Source organism: Salvelinus namaycush, chromosome 14, assembly GCF_016432855.1.
Source record: "Salvelinus namaycush isolate Seneca chromosome 14, SaNama_1.0, whole genome shotgun sequence".
Lineage (NCBI taxonomy): Eukaryota > Metazoa > Chordata > Actinopteri > Salmoniformes > Salmonidae > Salvelinus > Salvelinus namaycush.
This window is the reverse complement of record NC_052320.1, coordinates 7,861,312-7,878,873: the sequence shown is the minus strand read 5'-3', so window position 1 is coordinate 7,878,873 and position 17,562 is coordinate 7,861,312. Positions and strand designations below refer to the sequence as shown.

At 39.8% G+C, this 17,562-nt stretch overlaps 1 protein-coding gene across 1 annotated transcript in view; it reads left to right on the top strand.

The window, feature by feature from the left end:
- The window catches only part of LOC120059590 (neural cell adhesion molecule L1-like), a 139,278-nt gene extending 132,352 nt beyond the window's left edge, over positions 1-6,926 (top strand). The window contains exons 25-28 of the mRNA XM_039008721.1: positions 843-974; positions 5,298-5,370; positions 5,780-5,791; positions 6,276-6,926. Of these exons, the coding sequence (XP_038864649.1) occupies positions 843-974; positions 5,298-5,370; positions 5,780-5,791; positions 6,276-6,510 (452 nt within the window). The 3' untranslated portion in view covers positions 6,511-6,926. The remainder of the gene's footprint in view (positions 1-842; positions 975-5,297; positions 5,371-5,779; positions 5,792-6,275) is intronic.
- The last annotated feature ends 10,636 nt before the right edge of the window (positions 6,927-17,562 follow it).

The following is a 17,562-nucleotide window of genomic DNA, read 5'->3' as shown; positions in this document are numbered from 1 at the left end:
AATTTTTGTTTGTTTACTATTCTTGTGAGGACTTCTGGTCCCCACAAGTATAGTTAAACCCATCCCCACACACACACACATATACAAGTACACACCAGAGGAGGCTGGTGGGAGGAGCTAAATAAGGATGGGCTCATTGTAATGGCTGGAATGGAATAAATGGAACAGAGTCAAACACGTTGTATTTGTGTTTTTAATGTGTTTGTTATCATTCCATTGATTCCATTCCAGCCATTACAATGAGCTCGTCCTCCTGTTGCTCCTCCCACCAGCCTTCTGGGAGACTGAGATCAGAGGGAGCAGGTACTGAAGCATAGCCTGTACACACACACACCATGATGTATGCAGACAGGCAGGCAGACACACATGTGAATACAAGAACACACACACACACAACAAAACAGCTTCTCCTCTGGGCCTCTCCTGCCTACATCTGACAGTGTGCAGCAGCACTCTGCTATTGTTGGAAGTGCTTTGAAATGTCCTACATGAAAGAGACTAGATGGCAAGCTGTTCAGAGGCCAAATGAAATGCTCCATTAGTAGTATTTGTTTGGGGAATTGGACTGTATTTCCTACATCCCTAGTGTAATGTATGTTAGGTTATGTCTGTGTGAGTTTATGTATCGACTGAGCCCCAGTGCGTGTGCGCTCCATATCCACCCTCTCTTCTTAATCTCTTCTCTTCCTTTCATCCTTCCTTTCATCCCCCTACGTCTCTCTACGATCCCTTGCTACAACCCTCTCTCCATTTCACTCGACCTCTGTCCATTCCCTCCCTCCCTCCCTCCCTCCCTCCCTCCCTCCCTCCCTCCCTCCCTCCCTCCCTCCCTCCCTCTGTAGGGGTGATGGATGTGCAGACAGGCTTTGCTACTCAGGGCTGGTTTATTGGGCTCGTGACCGCCATCGTGCTGTTGCTGCTGGTACTGCTTATCCTCTGCTTTATCAAGAGGGGCAAAGGGGGAAAGTATTCAGGTAGGTGTAAATAGAACACCACCAGATACCAGACAAACCACGTCAGGTCTAACAAACCACATATACTGTAGAATATAGTTTCTAACAAACCACATATACTGTAGAATATAGTTTCTAACAAACCACATATACTGTAGAATATAGTTTCTAACAAACCACATATACTGTAGAATATAGTTTCTAACACACCACATATACTGTAGAATATAGTTTCTAACACACCACATATACTGTAGAATATAGTTTCTAACAAACCACATATACTGTAGAATATAGTTTCTAACAAACCACATATACTGTAGAATATAGTTTCTAACAAACCACATATACTGTAGAATATAGTTTCTAACAAACCACATATACTGTAGAATATAGTTTCTAACACACCACATATACTGTAGAATATAGTTTCTAACACACCACATATACTGTAGAATATAGTTTCTAACAAACCACATATACTGTAGAATATAGTTTCTAACAAACCACATATACTGTAGAATATAGTTTCTAACAAACCACATATACTGTAGAATATAGTTTCTAACACACCACATATACTGTAGAATATAGTTTCTAACACACCACATATACTGTAGAATATAGTTTCTAACAAACCACATATACTGTAGAATATAGTTTCTAACACACCACATATACTGTAGAATATAGTTTCTAACAAACCACATATACTGTAGAATATAGTTTCTAACACACCACATATACTGTAGAATATAGTTTCTAACAAACCACATATACTGTAGAATATAGTTTAACAAACCACATATACTGTAGAATATAGTTTCTAACACACCACATATACTGTAGAATATAGTTTCTAACACACCACATACTGTAGAATATAGTTTCTAACACACCACATATACTGTAGAATATAGTTTCTAACACACCACATATACTGTAGAATATAGTTTCTAACACACCACATATACTGTAGAATATAGTTTCTAACACACCACATATACTGTAGAATATAGTTTCTAACAAACCACATATACTGTAGAATATAGTTTCTAACAAACCACATATACTGTAGAATATAGTTTCTAACAAACCACATATACTGTAGAATATAGTTTCTAACAAACCACATATACTGTAGAATATAGTTTCTAACACACCACATATACTGTAGAATATAGTTTCTAACACACCACATATACTGTAGAATATAGTTTCTAACAAACCACATATACTGTAGAATATAGTTTCTAACAAACCACATATACTGTAGAATATAGTTTCTAACACACCACATATACTGTAGAATATAGTTTCTAACACACCACATATACTGTAGAATATAGTTTCTAACACACCACATATACTGTAGAATATAGTTTCTAACACACCACATATACTGTAGAATATAGTTTCTAACAAACCACATATACTGTAGAATATAGTTTCTAACACACCACATATACTGTAGAATATAGTTTCTAACAAACCACATATACTGTAGAATATAGTTTAACAAACCACATATACTGTAGAATATAGTTTCTAACAAACCACATATACTGTAGAATATAGTTTCTAACACACCACATATACTGTAGAATATAGTTTCTAACAAACCACATACTGTAGAATATAGTTTCTAACACACCACATATACTGTAGAATATAGTTTCTAACAAACCACATATACTGTAGAATATAGTTTCTAACACACCACATATACTGTAGAATATAGTTTCTAACACACCACATATACTGTAGAATATAGTTTCTAACAAACCACATATACTGTAGAATATAGTTTCTAACACACCACATATACTGTAGAATATAGTTTCTAACAAACCACATATACTGTAGAATATAGTTTCTAACACACCACATATACTGTAGAATATAGTTTCTAACACACCACATATACTGTAGAATATAGTTTCTAACAAACCACATATACTGTAGAATATAGTTTAACAAACCACATATACTGTAGAATATAGTTTCTAACAAACCACATATACTGTAGAATATAGTTTCTAACACACCACATATACTGTAGAATATAGTTTCTAACAAACCACATACTGTAGAATATAGTTTCTAACACACCACATATACTGTAGAATATAGTTTCTAACAAACCACATATACTGTAGAATATAGTTTCTAACACACCACATATACTGTAGAATATAGTTTCTAACACACCACATATACTGTAGAATATAGTTTCTAACAAACCACATATACTGTAGAATATAGTTTCTAACACACCACATATACTGTAGAATATAGTTTCTAACAAACCACATATACTGTAGAATATAGTTTCTAACACACCACATATACTGTAGAATATAGTTTCTAACAAACCACATATACTGTAGAATATAGTTTAACAAACCACATATACTGTAGAATATAGTTTCTAACAAACCACATATACTGTAGAATATAGTTTCTAACACACCACATATACTGTAGAATATAGTTTCTAACAAACCACATACTGTAGAATATAGTTTCTAACACACCACATATACTGTAGAATATAGTTTCTAACACACCACATATACTGTAGAATATAGTTTCTAACACACCACATATACTGTAGAATATAGTTTCTAACAAACCACATATACTGTAGAATATAGTTTCTAACAAACCACATATACTGTAGAATATAGTTTCTAACAAACCACATATACTGTAGAATATAGTTTCTAACAAACCACATATACTGTAGAATATAGTTTCTAACACACCACATATACTGTAGAATATAGTTTCTAACACACCACATATACTGTAGAATATAGTTTCTAACAAACCACATATACTGTAGAATATAGTTTCTAACAAACCACATATACTGTAGAATATAGTTTCTAACAAACCACATATACTGTAGAATATAGTTTCTAACACACCACATATACTGTAGAATATAGTTTCTAACACACCACATATACTGTAGAATATAGTTTCTAACAAACCACATATACTGTAGAATATAGTTTCTAACACACCACATATACTGTAGAATATAGTTTCTAACAAACCACATATACTGTAGAATATAGTTTCTAACACACCACATATACTGTAGAATATAGTTTCTAACAAACCACATATACTGTAGAATATAGTTTAACAAACCACATATACTGTAGAATATAGTTTCTAACAAACCACATATACTGTAGAATATAGTTTCTAACACACCACATATACTGTAGAATATAGTTTCTAACAAACCACATACTGTAGAATATAGTTTCTAACACACCACATATACTGTAGAATATAGTTTCTAACAAACCACATATACTGTAGAATATAGTTTCTAACAAACCACATATACTGTAGAATATAGTTTCTAACAAACCACATATACTGTAGAATATAGTTTCTAACAAACCACATATACTGTAGAATATAGTTTCTAACAAACCACATATACTGTAGAATATAGTTTCTAACACACCACATATACTGTAGAATATAGTTTCTAACACACCACATATACTGTAGAATATAGTTTCTAACAAACCACATATACTGTAGAATATAGTTTCTAACACACCACATATACTGTAGAATATAGTTTCTAACAAACCACATATACTGTAGAATATAGTTTCTAACAAACCACATATACTGTAGAATATAGTTTCTAACAAACCACATATACTGTAGAATATAGTTTCTAACAAACCACATATACTGTAGAATATAGTTTCTAACACACCACATATACTGTAGAATATAGTTTCTAACAAATTGCATATATTCCTGTAGGTAGTTCTAACAAACCACATATAAAATATGGTAAGTAAGTAGCCTTGCAGAAGCCTTGGCTGTTTCTATAGTTTGAGGCAGCTTGATGTACAAGTACACCCCCTGGACAGGATGCTAGTCAATTACAGGGCCTTACCCCAAATCTATCTCCTTAATGCTGAGTGCCAAGCAAAGACGCATCAGGACCCATTTTTACAGTCTTTGGTATGACTCGGTCGGGAATAAAACTTCCAATATCAGGGCGGACACTCCAACCACAAGTCCACTGAGTTGGGCCGTACAGATTGTTTCTGAGAAACCCTATATGTCAGGGAGTTTCTGACAAATCACATGATATGTAGCAGACCAGGCAGCTCTAAAAAAGCACAACACATTCTCTATATTGTTGTGCTGCTAGTTCACTAGCTGGCCAGCGTCTATGGCATTACCAAAACCTCAGCCAGCCATTAGCTTAGAAAGGACCTTCTACTGATTAATGAACAGATACTGAAATTCAATTATCTCTCTTTCTCTCTCCCTGTCTCTCTCTCTCTCTCTCAGTCAAAGATAAGGAGGAGGGTCAGGTAGACTCTGAGGCGCGCCCTATGAAGGATGAAACATTCGGAGAGTACAGGTTGGCCTGTCTAATCAGACGATATACTGATTATTAGGCATTGATCATGTATTAATATTCCTTCAGACCTGTAGATTATATAATCGTTGAATATTAGTTAAAAGGATAGTTTACCCAAGTTACAAAATGACATATTGGTTTCCTTACCTTGCAAGCAGTCTTTGGACAAGGTAAGACAGCGATCCATGGTTTGGCTTTGTTTACCTGGCTGCTGTCATGAAAATGCAAAAAAATGTAATAAATAATAATAAAAGCAAACAATGCAAGTCAATACCCCGCAAATTAGCATGTTTTAAATGTCAACATGATCGCTTTGATTCCCTGCTTGAAAAGATATAGGTATGTTTTTATTCCAGCCTCCTGTGTTCATTACTGTTCCTCTCCCATAATGCTTTCCCTGCTTTGCCAGATCCCTTGAGAGGTATGCTGTAAGGTGCTCTACTCTGCATGCATTTTCTGCAACTGAGTCCAAATAGTCAATGTTTTTTCTAGAGGCTCTCCCATTTATCGTCTCCCTTTCCCAGTATATCTAGCCAATACCCTTCCTATGGCTATGTGATACAACACAATGACTGACATTGGTATGTGAACCGCACAGGAGGTTGGTGGCACCTTAATTGGGGAGGACGGGCTCGTGGTAATGGCTGGAGCGGAATCAGTGGAATGGTATCAAATACATCAAACACATGGTTCGATGCCATTCCATTTTCTCAGTTCCAGCCATTATTATGAGCCGTCATCCCCTCAGCAGCCTCCACTGGTGAACCACCCACACATAGTAACAATCTCTCCTACCTACCAACCTCCTTTCATCTCCCTCTTTCTTTCTATACCTCTCTATCTGTCTTTCTCTACCCCCCTCCCTCTCTCCCCACAATTTCTCCCTCCGTCCCTCCATCCTGTAGTGACAACGAGGAGAAGAGGACAGCCAGCCAGGCGTCTCTGTGTGATGAGAGCAAGCTGTGTACCAGTGACGACAACCTGGATGGCTATAACAACGGTAGCATTGCTGTCACCGAGGTGACCATGGAAGACTCCCTGGTCAGCCAGTACAGCCGACCCAGCAAAGCCACCCCGGACCCGGGCACACTGCAGGACAGCTCCCCCCTCAATCCCAACACCACCGCCATTTTAGATTAGGCTAGTTAGTTAGAGGTGGCCGTTTTAGATTGTCCCGTTGCCTTAGTAACTGTTTATCTGTCAGACCAAAACATCTCTGTCAACTACAGTACAACATGTCAACAATATAAACATGCCCACTGACCACACACTCCTAGCTATCTGTAATACATCTATCTAGCTATCTACTTGACTTTTCCATTGATAAGCTCACTGACTATATGATCAATATACTACTGACCATTCAGAAGCATCTGCTATTCTACAATGTTATCTATCTAGCCAGCCATATACAGTATTATAGATATGTACAACATGTTCACTATGAGTTCCAGTGCCTACTGGCCCTCAACACAGAGCACCAGATTAAATCTCCACTCTAGTCCGCTCTCCTCCTCTGCTCTGCTCCTCTCCACTCCTCTCTTATCTCCTCTACTCTACTCCTCTCTTATCTACTCTACTCCTCTCTTATCTACTCTACTCCACTCCACTCCTCTCTTATCTACTCCTCTCTACTCTAGTCCTCTCTACTCCTCTCTGCTCTACTCTACTCGACTCCTATCTACTCGACTCCTATCTACTCGACTCGACTCCTCTACTCTTATCTACTCTTATCTACTCCTCTCTACTCCTCTCTACTCTACTCCTCTCTACTCTACTCCTCTCTACTCTACTCTACTCCTCTCTACTCTACTCGACTCCTATCTACTCGACTCCTATCTACTCGACTCGACTCCTCTACTCTTATCTACTCTTATCTACTCCTCTCTACTCTACTCCTCTCTACTCTACTCCTCTCTACTCTACTCTACTCCTCTCTACTCTACTCTACTCTACTCCTCTCTACTCTACTCTACTCTACTCCTCTTATCTACTCTACTCCACTCCACTCCTCTCGACTCCTCTCTACTCGACTCCTCTCTACTCGACTCCTCTCTACTCGACTCCTCTCTACTCGACTCCTCTACTCTCCTCTACTCTCATCGACTCGACTCCTCTACTCTCCTCTACTCTCCTCTACTCTCATCTACTCTCCTCTACTCTCATCTACTCTCCTCTACTCTCATCTACTCTACTCCTCTTATCTACTCTACTCCTCTTATCTACTCTACTCCTCTTATCTACTCTACTCCTCTTCTCTACTCTACTCCTCTTCTCTACTCTACTCCTCTTCTCTACTCTACTCCTCTTCTCTACTCTACTCCTCTTCTCTACTCTACTCCTCTTCTCCACTCTACTCTACTCCTCTCTTCTCTGCTGTACTCTACTCTCGCCTTTTCACCACAAGTGTGACTTCATTATTGGTATGATATTGTAATTTATATGTAGACCTCTAGCTTTCTGTATCTATTCTGTCTGTCTCTTTCTACAGTGTATTAAACTATGTCAGCTGATAAATGTGATATTTCCCATACCTCTTCATGTCATAGTATAGCATAACATAACACTACTACACGCTATAATGTGTGGTAGGGAGCAATAGTTCTATATATTTACAGTTAGCTGGTAGTAAAATACACAGATGCACACACGCTCGGACACACACACACGCACACGCTCGGACACACACACACACACACTCTCTCTCTATTCCTTTCAAGCCATGGACAATGCACGCTGGCAATCCAAAACAGGCTTACCTGATCAGCAGATTGGGCTGAAAGGCAAACGTGTAGATTGGTTGTTTTTGGCATCTAATGTGTAGAATGTATTCTTTGTAGGGCTGGGTAGAAATAATATTTACATGCCAAAAACTCTTTGTTTTGAATTAGACAATGGTAAGAATGATGAGAAGAAGCAGACAGAAACAAGCATTTAGAGAAAAGGAGAACAGAGGAATCTCTATAGAGAAGAACGAGACCTAGAAAGATCAAGCTTAATGTAAATACAACCCAAAATATTGTTATTTATCAATGAGTTTGTTTGATAAAAATGTGTGTTTTTAAGTTTACTTAAAAATACATTTAATTATTGTTTTGTAACAACGAACCTATGAATGAATACTTTCCTGTTTTGACAGATGCTGTCGGTGATTTGGCTGTTAAAACAAATAGTCAATAGTAAAGAAAAAAACTAAACGGCCAAAAATGTATCTTCACACCATTCCTTGAATAGTTCCTGTTACAAACGCTCAAAAAGAAAACTAAAAATATACATTTTACATCACTAGTAGTAGAAGTGCGCATGTGAGATTTGGTTCTGGGTGTCGAGATTAATCAGTAGTTCATGTCATTTTAAAATATACAGTAGAATCAAAACCAACCTATTGAAAGCAGAGGTTAAAAGTAGGTTAATGTTCCTCATGTACATCAATGTTTTGTTTCCTGACTTTAAAGTGTCCCTTTAAGCATTGCAGTCCAGTGAGTATCTGTTGAGAGTCTATGTACTGTGTCTGAAAAGGCTATTTATTCCCTATGTAGTGCACTAATTTTGGGAATAGGATGCCATTTCATACACTTTTTGTGCTGAGGCAGTGTGATGATGATGAGGCAAGGAGGGATGCGGTGAGCTAACTTGTGATGAAGCACCACAGGGAGCATATGCAATGTGCTGGCTCTGCTCTCACTGCTCACCCAGTCAATCTAGCCTACAGTCTATTCTGAGACAGACCCAGGTTAAAATAAGATTATTTTTATTTCAAAGAAGAGTTTGATTGGGCCTGCCTGGAACGCCGGAGACCAAGGTTTGCACTTTTGGGACTATTCTATTGGTTCCATTGTGCCAGGCAATCTCAATCAAGCACAGCTTGAAGTATTTGAGATAGTATTCACCCTATTTGAACCCAGGTCTGACTGCAAGCCAAACGGTTACTGTTCAGTGCATCCCCAGGGAGATGGGATAGAGAAAGTGGGATTGTCTCTGGCTTGGCAGAAAGACAGTGGGTCTGAACGAGAGGTTTGAGTGAGCCCAGCTCCCTGTAGTTTGCTGTTACAGATACACTCAGGACAAAAACATTTCTTTTTAGAAATCTATTTTCATATGGGAATGAGAAAATTAAGTAATATGCCAGTTATTCTATCACGACTATGGTTTGCGTCACAAATGGCTCCCTATATAGTGCACTACTTATGACCAGAGCCCTATGTGTTCAGAGAAATAACCATATGCCCTGGTCAAAAGTGCACTATATGGGGAATAGGGCGCCAATAGAGCTGCTAACCATCTGTGTTTATCATGGTGTGATTTCAGGACAAATGTTTGCTTTGAATGAGTGAACTACTGAACACACAGATACTCAGTCTACTGCCTGCCAGCCTGCCTGCCTTTCTATATATCTATCTGGCTCTGCTTTGCTTCCTACGTGGTCAGTGAGGAGATCGTCTAAGCCAGGCTTAGCGCTAGTGTTTGCTTTTTCCCTTTCCTGTTTTTTATACTTACAACATAAAATCAAATAAAAAAAGAAAGTGATTAAGAATTGTATATAGAGGAGAATGACAGCAACAGCTTCTTTTAGGACATGACATTCATGGATTTATATTCATGATGGAGGGAGGGGAGGGACACTGTGTATTTCACTGCCTGAGGGGAGACAGAGTGCCTCTGTGTGCTTTGTTTGGGGTGCAACACTAGTAAAATGGTTTTGGGGGACAGGAAGGTACAGTAGTGTATTCATACCCTGGTCCCAGATCTGTTTGGGGTGCAACACTAGTAAAATGGATTTGGGGGACAGGAAGGTACAGTCGTGTATTCATACCCTGGTCCCAGATCTGTTTGGCTTGTATAGCAAACTCCTATGGTTGTTGTCATGCTAAAGTTGTAGGAGTTGTCAAGACAGCACAAACCGATCTGGGACTGGGCTAGTGTGCTCGTGCCATTGGTTGAGACTGAAGTGAAGTGGGTTGGGATCACTGTATGGAGGGGGTCTTGTACTGTATGTTATGATCCCAATGACAATGTAACTAACTGCATTATGAATCAGCTACTTGTAACTAAATATGTGATTGATTAAATAAATAAAGAACTTGGAACAATCTGAACCAAAAGAGGCATCATCGGGTTGTGTCATCATTTAAATGACTCATAGCATCCATGTCTAAAGATGGTAACATGCATGTTTATCTTCAAAAGATAAGCCAAATTAGATAATGACCACTACACATGAAACATAAAAGAACAGCTAGATAGTCATTTTATACCTAAAATACAGCCCCTGAGAGAATAAGTTGCAGAACACTGCAACATTTGACCTAGTAACTAAATCTTAGGGATAAAAGACATGAAAACATGTGCCAATAAACTTGATTTTATTGTTGTGTTGTGCCTATTGTCTGAATCTGAGATCCTGTAATGTGCGGTGAGTCTGTGCTGGTGATCCCCCAGCGTGAGCTGCTGCTGAACTGGGTGGTTCTGGGCTGTGGGTCGGCTGGTGTACAGCTGCTTGGCCAGGTACCGCTGACTGGTGGAGACTACTTGGCTACACTGTCACAGACTGTTTTTACATTAAAACAGTCCCTCTTTTTATGTGAAAACTGGAACTTTCAATTCTTTCACCATGTACGGTATCGCTTTATACTTTGACAGTAACGTGTTTGTGTGTCTCTGTTGTGAATGGTTATGTGGTAAGATATCTCTCACCAAGTATCTGTAAAGAAAGAATGTAATGAGTGAAGTGTCTCAGTGTGGTTGTGTTCTATGATTACCATTTGTGCTGCTCTCTGGCCAGCCGTTTGTCGTATAGGTCCATCTCCATCCTCTCCTCCTTCTGCAGCTCCATTGCTTTCCTCTCCTCCTCTCCTCCTCTCTGTTCTGCTCCGTGCGCTGGAAGTCCCAGGCAGCGGCTCTCTGCTTTTCAATCTCCCTTAGTCTCCAAAATGTAATCTGGGAAAACAGGAGAAATATAAGAAAGGATGAAGATCCAAGGAGTGGTTCATGATGAGATTGCTTCTGTAGATGAATCAACAATGATGATTGTTTTCTCTCTATGTTTGTGAGATAGACACATCTTATTTCTATGATCACAACAACTTATTTTACTATATACAGTCGTGGCCAAACTTTTTGAGAATGACACAAATATACATTTTCTGCTGCCTCAGTTTGTATGATGGCAATTTGCATATACTCCAGAATGTTATGAAGAATGATCAGATGAATTGCAATTAATTGCAAAGTCCCTCTTTGCCATGCAAATGAACTGAATCCCCAAAGAACTTTGACTGCATTTCAGCCCTGCCACAAAAGGACCAGCTGACATCATGTCAGTGATTCTCTCGTTAACACAGGTGTGAGTGTTGACGAGGACACGGCTGGAGATCACTCTGTCATGCTGATTGAGTTCGAATAACAGACTGGAAGCTTCAAAAGGAGGGTGGTGCTTGGAATCATTGTTCTTCCTCTGTCAATCATTGTTACCTGCAAGAAAACACGTGCCGTCATCATTGCTTTGCACAAAAAAGGCTTCACAGGCAAGGATATTGCTGCCAGTAAGATTGCACCTAAATCAAACATTTATCGGATCATCAAGAACTTCAAGGAGAGCGGTTCAATTGTTGTGAAGAAGGCTTCATGGCGCCCAAGAAAGTCCAGCAAGCGCCAGGACCGTCTCCTAAAGTTGATTCAGCTGCGGGATCGGGGCACCACCAGTACAGAGCTTGCTCAGGAATGGCAGCAGGCAGGTGTGAGTGCATCTGCACGCACAGTGAGGCGAAGACTTTTGGAGGATGGCCTGGTGTCAAGAAGGGCAGCAAAGAAGCCACTTCCCTCCAGGAAAAGTTTAGTTTAGTTTATTAATTCGACCATTTTAAAAAACAAGCACACATAAAACTTAAGGAAAAACATAATGGACAGACTGATATTCTGCAAAAGGTACAGGGATTGGACTGCTGAGGACTGGGGTAAAGTCATTTTCTCGGATGAATCCCCTTTCCGATTGTTGGGGGCATCCGGAAAAAAGCTTGTCCGGAGAAGACAAGGTGAGCGCTACCATCAGTCCTGTGTCATGCCAACAGTAAAGCATCCTGAGACCATTCATGTGCGGGGTTGCTTCTCAGCCAAGGGAGTGGGCTCACTCACAATTTTGCCTAAGAACACAGCCATGAATAAAGAATGGTACCAACACATCCTCTGAGAGCAACTTCTCCCAACCATCCAGGAACAGTTTGGTGATGAACAATGCCTTTTCCAGCATGATGGAGCACCTTGCATGATGGAGCACCAAAACATCAATATTTTGGGTCCATGGCCAGGAAACTCCCCAGACCTTTATCCTATTGAGAACTTGCGGTCAGTCCTCAAGAGGCGGGTTGACAAACAAAAACCCACAAATTCGGACAAACTCCAAGCATTGATTATGCAAGAATGGGCTGCCATCAGTCAGGATGTTCCAACTTCATGTCAATAAAAGCCTTTGACACTTATGAAATGCTTGTAATTATACTTCAGTATTCCATAGTAACATCTGACAAAAATATCTAAAGACACTGAAGCAGCAAACTTTGTGGAAATTAATATTTGTGTAATTCTCAAAACTTTTGGCCACGACTGTACAGTTGAAGTCGGAAGTTTACATACACCTTAGCCAAATACATTTAAACACAGTTTTTCACAATTCCTGACTTTTAATCCAAGTAAAAATGTCCTGTCTTAGGTCAGTTAGGATCACCACTTTATTTTAAGAATGTGAAATGTCAGAATAATAGTAGAGAGATTTATTTATTTCAGCTTTTATTTCTTTCATCACATTCCCAGTGGGTCAGAAGTTTACATACACTCAATTAGTATTTGGTAGCATTGCCTTTAAATTGTTTAACTTGGGTCAAACATTTCAGGTAGCCTTCCACAAGCTTCCCACTATAAATTGGGTGAATTTTGGCCCATTCCTCCTGACAGAGCTGGTGTAACTGAGTCAGGTTTGTAGGCCTCCTTGCTCGCACACACTTTTTCAGTTCTGCTCACAAATTTTGGATAGGATTGAGGTCAGAGCTTTGTGATGGCCACTCCAATACCTGGACTTTGTTGTCCGTTAGCCATTTTGCCACAACTGTGGAAGTATGCTTGGGGTCATTGTCCATTTGGAAGACCCATATGCGACCAAGCTTTAACTTCCTGACTGATGTCTTGAGATGTTGCTTCAATAAATCCACATAATTGTCCTTCCTCATGATGCCATCTATTTTGTGAAGTGCACCTGTCCCTCCTGCAGCAAAGCACCCCCACAACATGATGCTGCCACCCCTGTGCTTCACGGTTGGGATGGTGTTCTTCGGCTTGCAAACATCCCCCTTTTTCCTCCAAACATAACAATGGTCATTATGGCCAAACAGTTCTATTTTTGTTTCATCAGACCAGAGGACATTTCTCCAAAAAGTACCATCTTTGTCCCCATGTGCAGTTGAAAACCATAGTCTGGCTTTTTTTATGGCGGTTTTAGAGCAGTGGCTTCTTCCTTGCTGAGCAACCTTTCAGGTTATGTCGATATATGACTCGTTTTACTGTGGATATAGATACTTTTGTACCCGTTTCCTCCAGCATCTTCACAAGGTCCTTTGCTGTTGTTCTGGGATTGATTTGCACTTTTCACACCACAGTACATTCAACTCTAGGAGACAGAACGCGTCTCGTTCCTGAGCGGAATGACGACTGCGTGGTCCCATGGTGTTTATACTTGCGTACTATTGTTTGTGCAGATGAACGTGGTACCTTCAGGCTTTTGGATATTGCTCCCAAGGATGAACCAGACTTGTGGAGGTCTACAATATTTTTTCTGGTGTTTTGGCTGATTTCTTTTGATTTTCCCATGATGTCAAGCAAAGAGGCACTGAGTTTGAAGGTAGGCCTTGAAATACATCCACAGGTACACCTCCAATTGACTCAAATGATGTCAATTAGCCCATCAGAAGCTTCTAAAGCCATGACATCATTTTCGCAAATTTTCCAAGCTGTTTAAAGGCAGTCAACTTAGTGTATGTAAACTTCTGACCCACTGGAATTGTGATACAGTGAGTTATAAGTTAAATAATCTGTCTGTAAACAATTGTTGGAAAAATTACTTGTGTCATGCACAAAGTAGATGTCCTAACCGACTTGCCAAAACTGTAGTTTGTTAACAAGAAATTTGTGGAGTGGTTGAAAAACGAGTTTTAATGACTCCAACCTAAGTGTATGTAAACTTCCGACATCAACTGTAGATATATATACACACACACACATATATATATCCTTGAATGAATAGGTGTGAGTACCTTCTCCTACTGAATGAGTACCTACTGATTCAAGGGTTTTTCTTTATTTTTACTATTTTCTACATAATAGTGAAGACATCACAACTATTAAATAACACATATGGAATCTTGTAGTAACCAAAAAAGTGCTAAACAAGTCTAAATATATTTTATATTTGAGATTCTTCAAAGTAGCCACCAATTGCCTTGATGACAGCTTTGCACAGTCTTGGAATTTTCTCAACCAGCCAGGTTAACATGTTCTCTTCTCCCTTACTATTCGGGGTAATGTGTAGTCTTACTTTAGATTTGTCATTACGAGCAATTTTTACCTCGAGGAAGGGTCAACCATAGACTCAATTAGCCTCGTAACCAGACAGACTGCTCTGATACTTCATATCAATGAAACAGAATGTCAGCTCACAAGATCAGGCTGGTTGAACCTCCTAAGTCAAGAGACTACCTGTTAAAATGGCTCTGGAGATATCTGTCTGTACCACAATGTCTGTGTCTGTAGTGCAGCGAAGCTACTATGCATAATGGGTAATTAACAGAAACCACATCATTGACATGAAAAAACAGCGTGACCATAAGCATTTATATTGATGCTTCCCACTGGGATGAATCTATTCATACCAAGTCAGTCAGGCAAATGAGACGAGGGGAAAAGCTTTTATAAAAGGAGACTCACTCTGCACACGCATAATGTGTCTGTGTGTGTTGTCGCGTCTAATGTGCTCGTTATCTCTCCTGAGTGAGTGTGTACGCATCATTTAATTTCTTCAATTCGTTTTGTAATTAACATTTTTTTAAACCTGTGTGTACTCACCATGTCACGGCTCACAGTCTCACCAGACTGGCTTCCTGATCTGCATCCTTGGCTGGTGTGTGTGTGTTACAGTGTATGTGTGTGTTTTTGTGGTGTGTGTGTGCGTGCGTGCAAATAGAAAAAACATGTTGACTCCCCCTACTTGTAGAGAAACACCAACGCCATCCTCCTCTTTCATGTTGCCAAAACTGTCTATCACTCTGTGATACAGTACACACTTTTAGTTTTTGTAGTCCTAGGCTACCTGGCTAAAATGCTTGCTCACGAGCCTAACTTCCTTTCATGGGCAACGATTAGTCAGCTAGTTAACATTAGTCTACTACATCTAGCTACATGTTGAACTTCCATCCTCTCAGGCCAGGTGCACAATGTATGAATTTATGGTTGGATCAGAATCGCTGTTGTAATCATTGGCCAGTACAGAGAATTAAGTAAAACCACATCTCCATACAATTTTAGGAAAGGAACAATTTTAGCTAGCTAGCTAGCCACCAGAGGACAACAACACAACGAGATGCAACAATTACAAATTTTCTGTCAATAATGACGTTTGGCTTGATGTGATGTGATTGGTGTGAAGCCAAATCCAAACTGGCTTCCCTTGAAACTTTTTTTTGTGCGCCAGGACCATTCACAGTGGAGTTCACTCAGTTTAGCTCAATGCAGATTGCCTATTATTTTATTTTTAAAAATGATCAAGGGAGGCCAAATGCTCTCTGGCTTTGCTTGCATTCAATGCTACGGGGACAACAATGTCAAACTCTTTCTGACCAGAAATGATCAGGTAGATAGGCTACACATACTGAGACAGAGGGGCGCTGTTTCATTTGCTTGGATGCTTTCTCCGGTCAGATACACTACATGGCCAAAGTATGTGGATACCTGCTCATTGAACATCTCATTCCAAAATCATGGGCATTAATATGGAATTGGTCCCCCCTTTGCTGCTATAACAGCCTCCACTCTTCTGAGAAGGCTTTCCACTAGATGTTGGAACCTTGCTGCAGGGACTTGCATCCATTCAGCCACTGATGTTGGCCGATTAGGCCTTGCTCGCAGTCGGCGTTCCAATTCATCCCAAAGGTGTTTGATTGGGTTGAGGTCAGGGCTCTGTGCAGGCCAGTCAAGTTCTTCCACAAAGATCGGAATTGCGCATGGTGATCTTAGGCTTGCGTGCGGCTGCTTGGCCATAGAAACCCATTTCATGAAACTCCCGATGAACATTTGCAGCTGAGCCATTGTTGCTACTAGGCGTTTCCACTTCACAATAACAGCATTTACAGTTGATTGGGGCAGCTCTAGCAGGGCATACATTTTACAAACTGACTTGTTGGAAAGGTGGCATCCTATGACGTGCCACGTTGAAAGTCACTGAGCTCTTTAGTAGAGGCCATTCTACTGCCAATATTTGTCTATGGAGATTGTATGGCTGTGTGCTCAATTTAATACACCTGTCAGCAACGGGTGTGGCTGAAATAGCCAAATTCATTAACTTGGAGGGGTGTCCATATCCTTTGGCTGTGTAGTGTACATTTAGCCTCTTGTGAATTGAAGGAAATGTGTTTGTATTTTTCTTTTTTTCTTGGTCAATTTTTTGGGGAAGCCTGGCTTCCCTTGGCATCCATGAATACACCCCACTGTCTGTCTATATCTTGCCCTCTGTTGCTTACCGATGACCTTCTCTCATTGACCCTCCATCTCCTCCAGTTCTCTTCTCTCCAATGCTTGAAGATCCGAGCCTGGAGCGCAGCCTCCGTGGCCAGTCGGCGTTCCACTGCCACATTGGAAAGGTTGTCCACCGGCAAATCAACTTTATACATTCTCCCTATAGTTTTGAACGGGGCTGTAGTTGGCTGAAAAGTTAAACAAAACAGATATTTGGTTGCTTTGGCATTTAAACCTTCTAAAATGATTGCGGTCTGATATCAATTTCACTGTAATAATTGTATCAGTCAGTGTACTGGCATTCGAAATAAACATTTACGCTTGAAGTTTTTTATGGCATTTTGATAAATCGTAGCAGCAAGATCTCGCGAGAAGTCGTTCCCTTACGCGCGCTCAGTGGTCTCCAATCCTGCAGGAGGA